The sequence below is a fragment of the Musa acuminata genome, chromosome BXJ2-4 (assembly GCF_036884655.1).
Source record: "Musa acuminata AAA Group cultivar baxijiao chromosome BXJ2-4, Cavendish_Baxijiao_AAA, whole genome shotgun sequence".
NCBI lineage: Eukaryota > Viridiplantae > Streptophyta > Magnoliopsida > Zingiberales > Musaceae > Musa > Musa acuminata.
This window is the reverse complement of record NC_088341.1, coordinates 40,511,257-40,527,522: the sequence shown is the minus strand read 5'-3', so window position 1 is coordinate 40,527,522 and position 16,266 is coordinate 40,511,257. Positions and strand designations below refer to the sequence as shown.

The 16,266-nt window shown below is 38.1% G+C and overlaps 1 protein-coding gene and 2 long non-coding RNA genes across 5 annotated transcripts; all 3 read left to right on the top strand.

The window, feature by feature from the left end:
- LOC103982993 (protein WVD2-like 3) lies at positions 1 to 6,725 on the top strand. Of its 3 annotated transcripts, none has more exons than XM_018824188.2 (7): positions 1 to 382; positions 2,322 to 2,763; positions 3,334 to 3,422; positions 3,510 to 3,603; positions 3,694 to 3,765; positions 4,226 to 4,336; positions 6,251 to 6,725. In XM_018824188.2, the coding sequence occupies exons 2-7, from the start codon at positions 2,326 to 2,328 to the stop codon at positions 6,530 to 6,532; spliced, it is 1,086 nt and encodes a 361-aa protein (XP_018679733.2). In that variant the 5' UTR covers positions 1 to 382; positions 2,322 to 2,325; the 3' UTR covers positions 6,533 to 6,725. The 3 variants fall into 3 exon arrangements, with proteins under 3 accessions (XP_018679733.2, XP_064961961.1, XP_064961962.1); XM_065105889.1 differs by having other exon boundaries at positions 2 to 286; XM_065105890.1 differs by having other exon boundaries at positions 4 to 286; positions 2,322 to 2,757.
- An 827-nt stretch (positions 6,726 to 7,552) lies between these two features.
- LOC135609206 (uncharacterized) lies at positions 7,553 to 8,344 on the top strand. Its single transcript, XR_010485707.1, has 2 exons — positions 7,553 to 7,682; positions 7,799 to 8,344. It is a non-coding gene; the product is annotated as an uncharacterized LOC135609206 (long non-coding RNA).
- Positions 8,345 to 10,577: 2,233 nt separating this feature from the next.
- Positions 10,578 to 11,200, top strand: LOC135609205 (uncharacterized). The gene is made up of 2 exons (XR_010485706.1): positions 10,578 to 10,641; positions 10,737 to 11,200. It is a non-coding gene; the product is annotated as an uncharacterized LOC135609205 (long non-coding RNA).
- The last annotated feature ends 5,066 nt before the right edge of the window (positions 11,201 to 16,266 follow it).

Genomic DNA, 16,266 nt, shown 5'->3' with positions numbered 1-16,266 from the left:
GCGGTGGCGACGGGTTAAGAAATAGGCTTGGTTCGGTTCGGCGTCGTGCGATCAAGCGGATTAGTCGTGGGAGATCCCGTCACCGACGGTGAGCGCCGCTGCTCTTCGCGCTGGCCCGCCTCCGTTAGCTGACGGTGTTAACCTCGGGGGCAGTTATATATTAGGGGAGCGGTCGATGTCGGCTCCGAAGTGGCCGAAGGGGAGGAGAGCGCGGACGAAGGCAGTGGTGGGAAGGGCCCTCAGGGCGAGCTTAAGATCTCCCGGATCGGTGCTTGGAAAGGGATCCGTAAGTAAACCCAATCGATCTCCTCCGTCTCGATCCTGTTCCGATTCGTGTGTGGTGGATTGCTTGGGGGATTTTATTGGGAGAGTCGGATCTGCGGTGGGTCTGAGATCTGATGTTCTTGTCCGAATTTTCTGTTGATTTTTGTCTCCATTTTGAGTTTCATCCACTTTTGGTTGGACGCGAAAAGGGTTTCGGATATGTTTTGGAGTAAATATATGGCATTTGTTGATGTTCATGGAATGTGGTTTCTGCTGTTAGATTGATTCGTTCGTTCTGATGCACACTTCTCTGTAGTTTCTCATTGGCTTGCATTGTATTGTTTTGTTTGGGGATTCCTTCAGTAAAATATTGATTCGAGTGAAATAGGGTAATGAGTTTGGCCATTGCCTCTCGTCTTGAAGAATCCTATAGTGGGCTATTACTTTTGTGTGATTTGGTCCCATTTGCGTTGTCATTTGGTGTACTTTCTTTCAGAAGAATTGCTTGTGTGAGTGGTTTGGTACCTCTTATTAGGTAAATGTAAATGCATTTATTGGGTGTCTTTAATGGATGGTTGAATGGGTATCTTTGATGATTGATTGTTCTATTTCCCCTAGCCAAAAGCAAGTTACTTGTATCAGAATGTTGCTCTCCTGTTGAATGCTTTGGATGGTGAGGTTTTTAATGAAACATGAGCATCATCATGCTTGGTAGATTTGTTTAGAATTTCCCTGCAATATCTATCTGTTCTCTGCATGATGTTGCTGGGATCTCAAGAGAAAGAGTTTTTTGGTCATAATGAACTTAAACATCTAACTTAACCACCTCATAAATCCACAAGTATAGGATTCTATACAATCATAAAATTAACATTTATCGCATGTTCATATCATTACACAAATTAAACTTAACATTTTAAAATCCTAAACATGAGAGGTCATAAGTTCAGATTTATCATCAATATTTCATTAGACACCAAGTGTACGTATACAACAAAAACATATCATCCACTAAAGATTTGCCCCAAAAACATATATATATATATATATATATATATATATATATATATATATATATATATATATATATATATATATATATATATATATATGGTTTTATAGATTACCCAGACAACTCAGGATAAAGATAATGCATGTCATTTGCCATCTTATAATTTGATATCATTGGCAAATTGCTTTAAGTTTTTTTTTTTTCTTGTATACTCTTGGCAGTCTTGAAAGTCCTTTTTGCTGTTCCACATATTGTACATTTTGAGTAACCATTTTCTATTTTCCATATTCTCTTGCTGCTTTATAAGTTATCCAGATAGTTTGCCATAAATATTTTGGACCTTGTCTGCCGTGTTATTCTGATAGAACTAGCATGTTACTTTATATTAAAATATTTCTTTCTAAGTATTCTGGACACAATTGGAAGTTCTCTTCAATGTTCCACATGTTGCAGATTCTGGGAAGGACATTTTCCTTCTTTAGCTGTATTCTCTTTCTGCTAAACGTGGAAAAAAGCTATTACTTCCATGGTTGCCTAGATTTTAGGATAGAGTGATGATACACAGAGCTGGAATATTCAAGAGCAATATTTCCCTTAGTCTCATTACATTGTGGAAAGCTACAAGCCTTCAAATATATAGAAATACCTGTTTAGTCAACATTATTTATAAATATTATCTGCATTCAGCAGACATCACAATCTAGCGGAAGATGACCAATCACTCTTATCTGAAGTATTTGCTTGACTGTTTCCGCATATTTCTATCACTCTTTAATTACAGTTTCTTCATTTTGTTTTTGTTTGTAGAAGCGACCAAAGAAATGCCACACTAAATTGCACGTGCAATTCTACTTTGGAAGACTATAACGCTTTGATTTCATATACACTTCTTTATTAATATTACAGATGAGATGTTATTTTATGTTCATATGATTGGTAATTATCTGGTTTATCTTTTGGCTATTAGAATCATATATGTTGTTTGATCTTTCTACCAATCACTTGTCAATGCAGAAATTTAATTTGTATGGTTCACTTTTTGCAGTCCAATGGGTAAGGAAATTACAGAAGTATCAATTGATGAACAAACAGATTTTGTCATGAGTGCACACAATGGTAAAATTATTCAAATTAGCCCTCGCAAACCTTCCACGGTTGCTGGGTCAGATGAAGCTACAGATAACAATCAGGATTATGCAAATTTTCATGTGGTGCATGTAGTACCTCGTATTAGAAATTTGAGTTTGGATCATGACATGACAGAAAAGAAGTATGGTGACCAGAAATCATTAAAACAGAGGTCAGCAGCATCCAATTCTGCTAATGTAACTGTACGATCTAACCACACTGTTCCTCAGCCATTTGCTCTTGCAACTGAAAAGCGTGCTTCTGGGGGGGCTCGTGCTTTTGTTGCTGAAGCTCCTACCAACGGAGACAGACATCCTAATGAAGATGTGCAAACAGCAAACAACCAAAAGAAGGTTCAGGTCTTTTCTTGTTGCTTTCTATGCCTTATTTTTTCTTCAACTATTGTCATAACATGCTTCGATAGTCAATATAATGTATCATTTCACAGTTTTGTTTGCAAAATTTACTATGAAAACTATAAAGCTTTTATTGCTCTTGGGTCTAATATTCCATATATCTACTATTTAGGTGTTATATGCATGTCATGTGCAATTTATCGTTTTTGTCTGATTAGATAGATTTTCTTCTATATTTGACTTGTTCTAATTAGTCTTCATGTAAAACCGCATATTGTTTTTCTTTTCTGTCAAGATTGCATTATGTCTCCTAAAGCCCCTTGCTTAGTTGCTGATTCTTAGAAGTTCAAAGGCACCATAATTCAGACTACAAATGCATCAAATTAAGTACTATATCTTCATGATTTATCTTGTACAACATCCTCAATAATATTGTAGGTGAAACCTTTCTATATTGGTTTGCGAAATAGCTGTTCTTGATAGCATTTAAATTGTTGTGTGAAGATACTTTAGCACATCCTAAGATTGGGTCATGGAACTTTTTCTTATAGTAGTTCTGCAATATGATTACAGAGTAACTTGACATTCACATCTAGAAGGCCGTTGCATCCCAATGAATTGATGCACCCAGATGAAGAGGATTCTTGCTCTGTTAACTCTCTGTATCCTTTTTGCAACTTCTGTTTTTTGAAATTTAATTGCGTTCTTTGCACAAAAAGTTATACTCACTTTTCCTGAGCTACTTGTAGTACCATACCATCTGTAAAAAATTTGAAAGTCAGTAAAACGGTGGCACTTGCTCCTTCATTCAGATGCAGTGAACGTGCAGAGAAGCGGAAGGAGGTACTTTATTTACTTTATTATTTAAGAATTACTGAACCTTGTATACTCTTTGACCTTTAAATGTAATTTTATTTTCCTCCTACCGTGTAGTTCTACTCGAAATTAGAAGATAAACACCAGGCTCTGGAAGCAGAGAAACTCGAATGTGAAGCTAGGACGAGGGTATGCATTGGTCCAGCTATTATTCTCGAGAGTAATGGTTCAAAAGAAATAAGCTTTGTTGTTAATATATTTCCATTTTGGAGTATCATGGTTAGCCATGAATTTTCTCTGCCCATGGAATCATTGCACAGCATGTATAACTTTCATGTCTTGGTAGTTTACCTTGCAACTTGTAGACCTTTTAATTTCTCTTGTTTGAATCATACATAACTAGTAGCATTTGTGAATATTCTTCTATTGGTCTCTTTACCATCACTTTGGTGTCACGGCGAGACATGTATAGGGTGAACTGTGATCTTATAATCGTTGGAACCCAAATAGTTTTTTTGTTTGTTTGTTGTTTAAACTTTAAGATGATTATTCCTTATGTGACATGCTTGTGAATCACTTTTGAGCTGAACAAGTTCTGGTTATCATACCTTGGAGTTAGTTTCTCATCTTGACTTCTGATATTTTTCAGGAAGAGCAAGAAGCTGCACTAAAGCAACTAAGGAAGAGCTTGAATTTCAAAGCAACACCAATGCCTAGCTTCTACCATGAGGGGCCTCCACCTAAGATTGAACTAAAGAAGGTATTTGGGTTAGGTTTTTACTTAATAAATAGTTAATTCAAGTATTCAACTAAGTCATCACAAATAATAAGCCATTGGCTGGACAAGTTGAATCTAGTATGATCAGATAAAGCTAAACTTGCCAAGGTTGTTGACAGGTAACACATTGCTGATCTCAGTTCTGTTTCCATAGTAAAATTTTCTATTGTAGTAGAGGCTTGAGTCAAACAGATAAAGCTGCATGCTAGATCAGCTTAACTTCATCTCATCGAACATGAAGTTTCCATGAAGTTAAGATAAAGCTACATTTGGATGAGAAAGACAATTGCATCAACATTAACACATGTTCTTTTATGTTCAGACATGGTAAGGACTTATTAGACTGTTATGCTTGACTTTTGACAATTTTCTGAGGCGATTAAGTTATTTGTTCTGCTTGTTGGTAAGAGTTACCATATTGGCATGCAACTGCACATGTTTTGCAAATGATGGAAAAAGGAGTAACCTTGCCACTTCTGAAACCCAATACATAAAAATAGGTGCAATTAATTGAAAAGCCCATGTTTTTGGTGGATTGATTCTTTAATGTTTAAAAATAGACAACCTACTATGTTGCCTGGACTTGGTTAAGATGGGTTATTCGGTATGGATATGAAACATTTGCATTTGATGTGGCTCTTCAAATTAAGGTGAGTATGTTCTGCTGTAAAGGTTTAAAGTTTTTGAAATGAAGTATCATCAAATATGATTATTTTAAAACTATTTCTATCTTTTAAATATTCTGAAGTAAACTATAATTTTAATATCAAACATTATCTTTCTTCCATTTATTCTTTTGTTTCTCGTTCCTTCTCTCATATTCTTTATTCTCTTTACTGGATGGCTAGGATGTGATTTTTTAAATTGTTGAAAAATCAAATTGGAAGGGATCTGGGATTTAATTCACCAGTCTTAAATTGGTTGAAATTCCAAAGGGTTATGGCATTATGCCTTCAACTTTTTAATGTCTTCAGCAATGTGTACTGGTGTAGGCATCAATGATAAACAAATAGCCTAAGATGCTCCCCTTGTCTTCTACCTCATCCTTGTACTATTTTCTTTTTGTTGGTCATTATTGACTAGAATTGGCAGGGGTTGACAAGGAATTTTCAGGACTAGCCTAGTAGAATCGAGTCCATGGTGGGTCCAACCAATTACGATAGTATCAGATCACACCCTATACTGTCACTTGTGTCATGTTGACTCAAGGGTAGTGCGTTGCTAGTAGCTCCTGTCAATCTGAGTTTGGGAAGGTCATATGCAGTGACGCAGTCTTACCCTACAAATGGCTATTTCTGACCTGAGCGTAGATTATTCAGGTTGCATGTGCTGTAAAGTTTGGAGAGGGTCAATATAAGTAGTCTTATCTTTGCAAGCAAAGAGATTATTTAGTTGCTCAAGTCAGAAAGGAGCAAACCTTCCCATGGTGCCTAGGATCACTCTCTTATGTAGACTAGGTATAGTGGGGCGATTTGTTGGTTCTGAACATGCTAGAAAATGAATATTCAGTTTGATCACTCTTCGCATGATATAATATAACATTTCATATGAAGTTCCCAGCCATAGCCTGTTACTAATATCATTTACACTGGATTAACTCTGAGTAATATTCTTATTTGCTATCTAGGTTTGATCTTTATTTTGTAAATCTTGGCATTATTTATGAAGAAAAGTTTCTTCTTCATGTTAAGTTCAAAATTTTTTTTTTCAAACAAAAACTATCAAGAATATGTCAAATTTATACCGAAGGTACTATGTGATTTCTTCCATCCATCTGAGTTACATGGTCTTTTACTGACTGTTCTCAATTTCCTCCAACATTTTTATGTGCTGTGCGTGTAAGATTGTTTACGTTATGAATCTTGCCTAAAACTACTTTTATTCTTGGATAACAAGGTGCCTCCAACTCGTGCTAAATCACCCAAGCTTGGTCGAAGGAAGAGCTACGGCGACGCAAGCAATCTGATTGGAGATAACTGCAGTAAAGCATGTGATCGGCATCAGCATCGCAGTTTAGGTACTAGCAAGGATTCCCCAACCAAATCACAGACCAGCCCCAAGAACATGAACATGACGATCAAAGCCAAGGAAGGTGCCAAATCGACCAGAGAAAGCTCCAAGCCCTATGCCGAGAAGGCAGCTGCTCAGGCTACCAGTGTTATCACTGTGCAGCCCTAAATGTCTGCATTTTCATGCCCTTCTGATCTAAATTTTTCCTTGCATCACAAAATTTACATGATAATTTATTCCGACATTCTCAAGTGTCAATTTGTTGACGTTTGGTAACCAATGTGAGGAGTTAGCATCAGCGGACTTAAGACGTATGATGTAAATTTTTGTACGTATGTAATGATCCCGACATTTGTGTGAACTGCTGCTGGAATTACTCGTCTCGGGTTTGTATCGTTCATACTGGCAACGATACATTCTCACAAGTCAAAAGTTGTAGCAGAACATTTGCTACTTGTAATTGCGGCAACACATGTTTGCTGATCACTAGCATTTTTGACTTTCGAAAACACATAGTTAAGCTTTTTTAATAGCACGGTTTTTTTACGTTTTGGGATTCATGTCTTTTAGTTGACTTATTGATTTAATAGTACATAATGCAACATACGTTTTTTCATGGCAAAAAAAAAGTGAAGTGTGCACGAATTAAGATATCTTTATGGTCTAATTCACAGGTCGAGATTTACAATTGAAGTCTTGGCTTTTATTATACAATACATGATTCTAAGTATCTGTTTTAATTGTAAGTTGGCATCTGTTCCATGCGTTCTTTCTTTTGGAACAGATAATGGATGAGGAGAAACATCCATGCCAAATTCGTTGAAGGCTCCAATGTTAAGCTTGACGTGTATCATCAATCTCTGCATGTTCTTGGAAAGTTGGATCTTACTAAAACCGAAGATTAGTCTGTTAATGTTTCATCTCTGAAATCAAAAGTTTATGATGCACTTGGAATTCCTGGGATGCATCACGGGCTTCGAGCGACAGAGCACGAGGCTCCCGTTGACGGTGACTATCTTAATTTCTCTTTAATATTTGCGAGGAAGAAAGAGTGTTGTAAGATACATGATTTACTATTTACAGTGGGGCGACGACGCAATTGACATACTTTTTTTGACTGTAAACAGTATAAATTATTTATAATAAGGCTGTGTCATCAGCTGGATGGGTTTGGTATAATTCCATTAGCAGCAGTGATTTTTGCGTTAGGCAGACGAGTGCCAATGGACTTGGAAACCGGCGAACCTCACTTTGTCCACACTATATCTATCCCGCACCTGTCTCCGGAGTCTTCGTCACAGAGTGGCTCTTTGGGACGGTAAGCCAGCGTCACTTTCTCCTCCTCCTCCTCCTCCTCCTCCTTCTACATCGCCTTCTCCCATGTCACTGCTTGTGTAGGCAATGTCCTAATATATCCATTCACCTCGTCTCCAGGTTGCCTTTCCAATGTTACAGAAGCAAATTAAGTAGGAGTACTTGGGCAAGCAGCGGAAACCCGGCGCTGGATTGAGGAACATGACGTACGCTGATACTAGAAGAAGAGGAGGTCTCGTCACTCTCGTTTGCTTTTCCGCCATGTTCTGGTTGCTGGTATCGCAGTCCATCTGCTCCGGGCGACTCCAGGGCACCTTCAATGGGGCGTCCGGTTGTGTTATTACTTCGTCTACTGGTTCAAAGAATTGTCTTGGGAACTCGTCGCCGACCACGAACGCCGATCCTCCTCCCACAAGCACTGACCCGTACAAGAAGAGAGTAAATCCACCCGCACACTGACCTTCTACAAGTATGGCGTGATGGTGCGGCTTTGATGCCCTTTCACCACTATGTTTCCCTGTAGTATTTGTCATCGAGTGCGAGAAAGAGTGATGTTCCGGTGGGCAACTCAGTTGGTTGACCGTTGAATCTATGTTTTATTTCTGTGTTAGATTTTCTCGTTAAACGTCAACAATAAAAAAAAAACCCCTTTTAACTTCTGCTCAACACAGGATTTTCCTTTTCCGTAAAACAGCTCCTTTTTTCTCTTTTTCAGTATTACAATTTCTTTTAGTTAATTACGTTAATTAACTTACGAAATTAATAAGTATTATTATCGAGTTTCATTACTGTTTGTATGTGATAATATATGACTCAACTCATTGTTTTCATACCAATAAACTTGTTCCTAATCTATTATAATATATGGTGAAAATAAGTAAGGTATTAATATGATAGAACATCATGATAAAAGATCGATCAGGCACATATGAAAATCTAATATTTAAAGATTAATTATGGATTTGAGTGAGGCGTCTAAGCTTGTATAAATAAATACAATCAATTTCTTTCATAACCTATTTCATAACCTCTTGCCTCAAGCAAGACTTTCTCTAGCAATTCCTCCTCTCTATTAATTATTGTTATCGATTTCCTTCTCTACCTTTTGTTGGTTCTCGTTTGACGAGCAGGACATCTCGTTGACTTGCTATCATCGTTGCAACAATAGTTTTTCAGTAAGAGCACAACCTATCACTGAGTGCCTGCTTCTTCCTCAACGAAACTTCCTCTCTCATCGAACTGTTACGAACTTAGTTGGTTTTGTCTAAGTTATGTGGTATCCTTACATGTTCATCCGTAAATGTCAGCTTCTCCGAAACCTCACATGATCCCTTATGACCTACAAAAGAGAAAACGAATTAGAGAGAACGCCTCACTCAGGATCCACAAGCAAACATTTCTAAAAACACGATTTTTATATTACAAACAGATTTTATAAGTTCTGAATAATTACACAGTAAAAAGTAAAAATGATTCGATTGAAAATCTCTCGCTCCACGTGATATAATTTTTTTTTATTTTTTTACGAGAAGCGAAAAGTCACGACATCACATCACCCACTTTCACTTTCATGGAAACTTGACTTGCAGCGTCAACGCATAGAGTCTATTTCGTGGAAATTACAGTACTCCTTTCCAGTAAACGTTCAAATTTAAGACCGGATATCATTGTCTACCCATGTAAGAAGCCACGGGGAAAAGTCACGAGATCACATCACCCACTTCCACTTTCATGGAAACCTGGATCTGCAGCTTTAATGCGTAATCCTTCCTAGTATTTCCGAACCAATGTTTGTTTATAAGCTCAAAGCAAGCACAAAACAAACCAACAACAACAACAGAACTGTATTAGTGGCAAAAAGAATTATTTATAGATGAGATCAGAAGACAGTCACAATGTGACTGCCAAGCTAAGGTCTAATTCTGAGTTACAAGAGATTATATTTAGTCCCATATGACTTTTTTAACTCAATGACTTTTTAAGAGTATTGAACGGATAATCCTTTAGATTTTAGAAACTACATGATGGATAATGAGAAGTTTACTTTTTCTTAAACTTGATGAGTTTAAAAGATGAGAAAAACATTACGTAAATAATTTATTATCTTTTTGTTTGTCATGGCCATGACATGATTGTTCATACGAGTCTCTGAGACTGCTTTCATTATAACAAATTTATTGGATTGGAAATTAGCCACTAAAGTCCAAGTCTTCCACGAACAGAAGTGCGGATGATCTAAGGGTCTCAATGGCGTATTTGGCACGCAAACACTCAAGTCCAAGTCTTCGAGTGCTCGGAATTATGACTCCAATTTAAATCGTTTGAAATTTGCATCATAATAATTGGATTTTTGTGGAATAATAAGTCAGCATCCCTTTCTCCTCCCTCCAACAGTTATCGCCAACGACCCTCATGGCTCCAATAGAATGGAAGAAGAGCACTGATGTCGTGAGCGACAACTGAAATCCTTCATTTTTCACACATATTTCCATGATGTCTCTTCACGATACAAGCGAAAAATGAAATTGAAGTTATTATCTGATGTTCTCCCTTAAACTTAAATCTATTGCATTCCAAGAAAAATCTCCCATTTGAAGAATAATTTCGGACTGAGGAGTCTGCCAAAAACATCAGCAACAACGACTAATTGATCATCCCATTTGATGTTGCATCCCGATGGAATCTCCTTCTTCTTGAAATAATCTTCACTGGGGCACGGCGTACTGCGCGTTTAGGCCGAACATTACTATCCTATATGTGGCTAATAGTATGTATGAACTTGCAGACGACTAAACTATGAAAACTTTCCACAAGAAAATTGGTGCAGTCAATCACTCACTCCCCTGGAGAAGTCTTTGAAATGTTGCACACGATTCTTCTGATAAGGATAGAGCCAGCCATGTATTTATCCACATTCATCGTCGCGTCGCGAGTAGTGGGCAACGGTGGGCGCCTTGCAGCAGGTGTTTCCATCATCACCAGCTCCTTCAACTCCTCCTCCTTCACCTTAGACTTCACCACCTGATATAACCTTCTGTGTATTTACTGTCTTCTGCAGGCTACCTCTCCAAACCTATACAAGCAAAAGCGAACGAGTGAGGAGCATGGCGTCTCATGATAGCAGAAGAAGAAGAAGAGGACTTGCCGTTCTCGCTTTCGTTGCCTCCATGTTCTGGTTGCTGGCATCGCAGTCCATTTGCGACGGCCGAGTGTTGAACTACTCGATTGATCCGAGCTTGTGGTTGGCGCATCGTCAAATACGCTATGGTCCATTGGGTTGCAGTACGCCTGATGGTAAAAAGAAGTGTCATCCTCCCGTGACGGTCAGGGACCCTAAACCTCATCAACCGGCCACGCTTGCAGTACCAACTCCGCCTTAACCAAGCATGACATGACGGCCGCCCTTTCAAGTCCTTCCGCCACCACCACCACTACTTATCTCTCTCTCTCTCTCTCGTCCATGATCTATCATGTGTCTATGACATGTACGACATAATTAAAATAAATTGGATTATTGTGTTATCATGGTATTCTGGTACTTCTACATATCTATACTCCAACTCCAAACCCAATCTGAAGTCAGATTTGCTTCAGTATTTTTCGACACATAGTGCTGCGCGTTCCACATTTCGCGGTCAACATCGACGCCATAATAGAGCATTGCAAGGTCATAAACCTAATCGCAACATGCATGGAGAAGTACATGTACTTCACCCAGCTACCTGTATTCCCTCAGCAGCGCATGTACATATACAAAGGGCAACAGTGTAATAGTTCAAAATTTTCATTGAGGACTTAGTTTTAAATACAATAATTGCAGTGACTAAAATGCAAAAAAAGGATAAAAAAGGAAATACACAACGATTTTCTTCCCAGCTCTCACGAGGCTGCCTGCGTGGGAGCGTGCGGGAGAGAAAGGAAAACGAAGAGGAGAAGGGGAGGAGGAAAGAGAAGAGGAAGAGTAGGAAGAAGAAAGGGGTGAGAGGAGAAAAAGGCTTTAGGTCTCGGCTGTGAGAAGGAGAGAAGAAGTAAAATGAGAAGAAAAGACGGAGAAAGAAAGAAGAAGAAGAAGAAGAAGAAGAAGAAGAAGAAGAAGAAGAAGAAGAAGAAGAGGGGAAAGGAGAAGAGGGGGAGAAGGGAATGAAGAAGAGGAAAGAAAGGGGAGAGGGGGATCTGCAGTGACCGTAGAAGAAAGAGAGATGAAGAGAAGGAGGAGAAAATAAGAAAGAGAGAGAGAGAGAGAGAGAGAGATATCTGCTGCCGCACGAGAGAAAGAAAAAAAGGGAAATAGAAAATAATAAGAGGAATATTACGGAGGATTCGTTTGGATACGAAATGGATTCACGTTAAGTTCAAAAAAATTATTGTTTCCTATTGCTAACAATTGAATCAAAGAAGTCAATGAAACTCTGCGGTGACTTGGAAAGTCAGAAGTCTTCGCCTGTAATTAAGACCCTCACTTTCGATCGTCCCATTTACAGTTGTGTGTTGGAATTTCGAGTTTTCGAATGTGATGGAATTCGTAATGCCAGCGTTTCAAAGACGACTATATTTATCCACATATGTACATCATCACGCTGCGAGCGGGCAAGCGTGGAAGCCTTGCGGGTTTTTCTTCATCACCATCTCCCTCTCCTACCGCTCCTTTTTCCCTCTTCATTCCTTTTTCTTAGACTTCATGACCTACTATAATCTTCTATATGTTCACTCTCTCATGCAGGTTGTCTCTCTGAAATCATAAAAGCGAAAGAGAAGAAGTGCGGAAGCAAGCAGCGAACGCTGGGTCGAGGAGCACGCATGCATGGGGTGGTATCCTAATGGTAGAAGAAGAGGTCTGGTGACTCTCCTGTGCTTCGCCTCCATGTTGTGGTTGCTGGCATCACACTCCAGCTGCGAGGGGCGAGGTCTGGTGATCTCTGGTTGCGCTGTTGAGTCTGCTGGCTTAAAGACTTGTTCTCCTTCGACGCCGGACCGTGGCATGAATCCACCTCGGGTAAGCACCGCCGCCTACAGGGTCGTAATACAGGCACCTGCACCTTAACCTCGGCCAAGTATGACATGCACGATGGCCTCCCAGCTTTTAAGAAATAAACATAGAGATGTGTAATTATTGTACTCGAGCAAATTCCTGTCCCTGAATCAATGTTGGGATTACTATCTCAAGATTTATTGTACGCTGTATAGAGAGAGTAGTCATTATCATGCCGTGTTATTAGCGGGGAGGTCTATCATGGATCCACGGCGTTGAACAAATGACAATCAAATCAGTTCGAATTTGATCATTTGACATTGTTGAGAGTGATCTACATGATGATTTTAATAACTACCTCAATCATAATTTAGTAGTTATAGGGTGATTTCAATAACTACATCAATCTAGTAGTTATAGGATGGTTGTTAAGTCCTATAAATATGATCGTATGAAGTAAGATAGATAGAGTGTGTGCATTTGGTATCTTGTAAGTGTTCTTATCAATCCTCCTATTTTTAAATACTACATCAGTTTTCTTGAGTGGATTCTTTTTACTCGTTTTTTCTTACTCCTCCATCCCCAACAGACATACCTGGAATAATATTTATTTCTTTCTTTCTCATTTTCATACTCTTATTCTATTTCTACATTCCTTCTAAATCAAGAAACATAAAATTATTACACAATAACAGAAAAGGAATAAACCCATAGGTCAACACTTTGCTATACAATTTTGTTTCGAAGAAGTATTAGATGGGACTTTTTCTCATTTAATATATATTTGAAACCTTGTGTTACTAATTGGTGGAATATCAAACAATTATTATTATTATTATTTTGAATTGTATTCAAGGGAAAAACGTTCTGGAAATATGAAAATATTCATAGAATTAGAAGAATCACACGTATGAGTTATTTAAGACAGTGTTTGAGGATTTGCAGAAGGATATTTTTCCACCGGAAAAATTTGTGTAGTCAAAGAAGCCCGATAGGAAACAAAAGTCTTCTAAATGTTTTTGACTTGCAACATGTAATAAATTATAATATTTTCTTTTCCGTCTTGCAAAGTCATCGAAGCTAGATTGATCTTGTATTATACACTTCCGCTGTATAGAAACTTATCTCGAGTTTATAAAACATGGGTTGATCTTGATGATGGAAACTAAACCAAAAACTTTGATATCGAATATGATATAATCTAGGATAGTACTTTTTTTTTATAATAGAGGAACAAGGAAAGAGGAATAGAAAGATAGTAATAAAAAAACATAATAAAAACTAAAAAGAATAACTATTAGATTCACTCTTGTTTCAAGGTGCGAACTATGAAGATGATAAAATCTATTTGAAAATTACCTATGGTCTCGCACCACACATAAGTAATTATCAGGAAAATAATTATAGTCCCATACCAATCATAGTTATTGAGAAAATAATTATTAACCATATCACTCTTTCTCACAATATGAGTAGCGACGATAGTAGCGACGAGAGATAAGGATTGCTTTACATTTCTATCAATACCGACACAGTTGTTGAGTGGCCCTTAGCTCTCATCATCACTCTCCTCATCTACAATAACCACCCACCACTGACACCATCCATCGCCACCAATTAGAACATTAAAATTATCTTTTTTATCTTTTATTTTTATGTTTTTATTGGTAAAACTAATGACATTAGGGTAAACGAATCCAGATATTTCACTTTCGTTACTATAGGGATGTCAATGTAACTTTTTAAAGTATAAGAACCAAGATGTTAAAGGTAACTAATTACAAGGATAATTTATAATTATTCTGACAAAAACTCTTATGAAGTAGTCTAAAATGGACCCACCTCTTTTATCTTTAATACTTCAAATTCACCCCTTAAAGTTTGGAGTTACACATTCTTCATTTTATATATTCCTTTATAGAAATTTTGAATGATCGGTCATGGTTGCTTTCAGTTGATGGCGATACGAACTTCTCCGATGCTCATATTTTCATAGTTGTTAGTGAAACAAGGGATAAAGAATGCATGTTAGTCATCTTGGATAATTTGACTCTGATATTATTTTGTTAGAAATATGGTGGAATTATGAAAAAAGTATGGTGGAGGAAGAAGATAAAATTCTAACTTTATTATTCAAATGTTCAAACTTACCTTCACAATGGCATTCACTTATCTATTTACAAGAAATGACATTACAAGATCACATTCATAAAAGATTTAAAAATAAAATTAAGGATTCTCTATAACTTTCTAGATAACATATATTTTTTTATAAGATATTTTGATAACTAGACATAGTAACTTTTGAGACATTACAATATTTTCCAAGAGAATTTTACCTTCTTCCAAAATATCCAAGATATTTTTTATCTTTTCAAAACATCTATGTCCTTTTCAAGATGTCTAAAATCTTTAGTCATTTAAGATGATTAAGTAAAATCATCTTTGACTAAATTAAATTTAATTTAAATAAAAGAAGTGCAGCCAACATTTAAGGCCCAAAGGGAACAAAATAGTCGAGTATAGACTCGCAAACATTTAGGAGTAACTCGGAAGTATGATTCCACCAAGAGGATCAAAACTCCTCGTATATGTGAAGAGAGAATGGCATCCTGCTTGCGTGTTGGAGGCAGCTATCACCACCAAACCTCGGATCTACAGTATCACGGAAGAGAACTGATGTCGACAGCGTCACCTCCTTGGTCTTATTCCATGTGATCCGAGTACAGATTCGGCGAACGACTACTCAGAGTGACTTCGGTAATAATATATTACAGTACACTTCATCACGTAGTGCTTTCCACATTCTACGTTCCACATTGGCGGGCATAATGGAGCACGGCCGTCCCAGTATTCTTCTCCCTCGCTGTCTGCCGGAGCGGCTGCAGCTGCAGGTGTCGCCGCCACTAGCAGTCAGCCGCTGTCGTTTGGATCTCGCTGCACCTCACACGGTCCCAGTGGAGAACCTTGCGGGGGTACTATTGACAGCGCAACGCCCCATCGCAACATATCTCCTTCTGGTATAAACCAGTGCAACACCAGGGGGGCAGTGAGAAATCCACCTAAGGCAACACCACCCTGCAAACCCGCATCTCAAGTCAAGACCTGTAGCAGGCGACGCCACCGCTGTCACCATGTGGTATCTTAATTTCTTGGAGCTTGTTTCTCCTAGCCCGTTTTTAATATTCGTGCTTTGAGCGCAAGGAGGAGGATGTGTTGTAAGATACATCATCTATAAATATTGGATCCTCCTACTCCGTCAGTCGTTAATATTTGCGAGGAAGAGAGAGTGTTGTAAGATACATAATTTACCATTTATAGTGGGGCGACGACACAATTGACGTACTTTTTTTACTGTAAAAAGTATAAATTATTTATAAAAAGGCTGTGTCATCAGCTGGATGGGTTTGGTATAATTCTATTTGCAGTTGTGATTTATGCGTTAGGCAGAAGAGTGCGAATGGGCTTGCAAACAGGCAAACCTCACTTTTCCTGCCCTTTTTTTCCACGCTATATCTATCCCGCACCTGTCTCTGGAGTCTTCGTCACAGAGTGGCTCTTTGGGACGGTAAGCCAGCGTCACTTTCTCCTCCTCCTCCTTCTAAATCGCCTTCTCCCA

What these genes read in the sequence shown, in the direction of transcription:
- LOC103982993 (XM_018824188.2), top strand. Translation starts at nt 2,326, where the DNA reads ATGGGTAAGGAAATTACAGAAGTATCAATTGATGAACAAACAGATTTT. An exon ending in GTGCAGAGAAGCGGAAGGAG is followed by an intron (nt 3,604 to 3,693) that starts GTACTTTATTTA and finishes CCTACCGTGTAG; the next exon opens with TTCTACTCGAAATTAGAAGA. An exon ending in CTAAGATTGAACTAAAGAAG is followed by an intron (nt 4,337 to 6,250) that starts GTATTTGGGTTA and finishes TTGGATAACAAG; the next exon opens with GTGCCTCCAACTCGTGCTAA.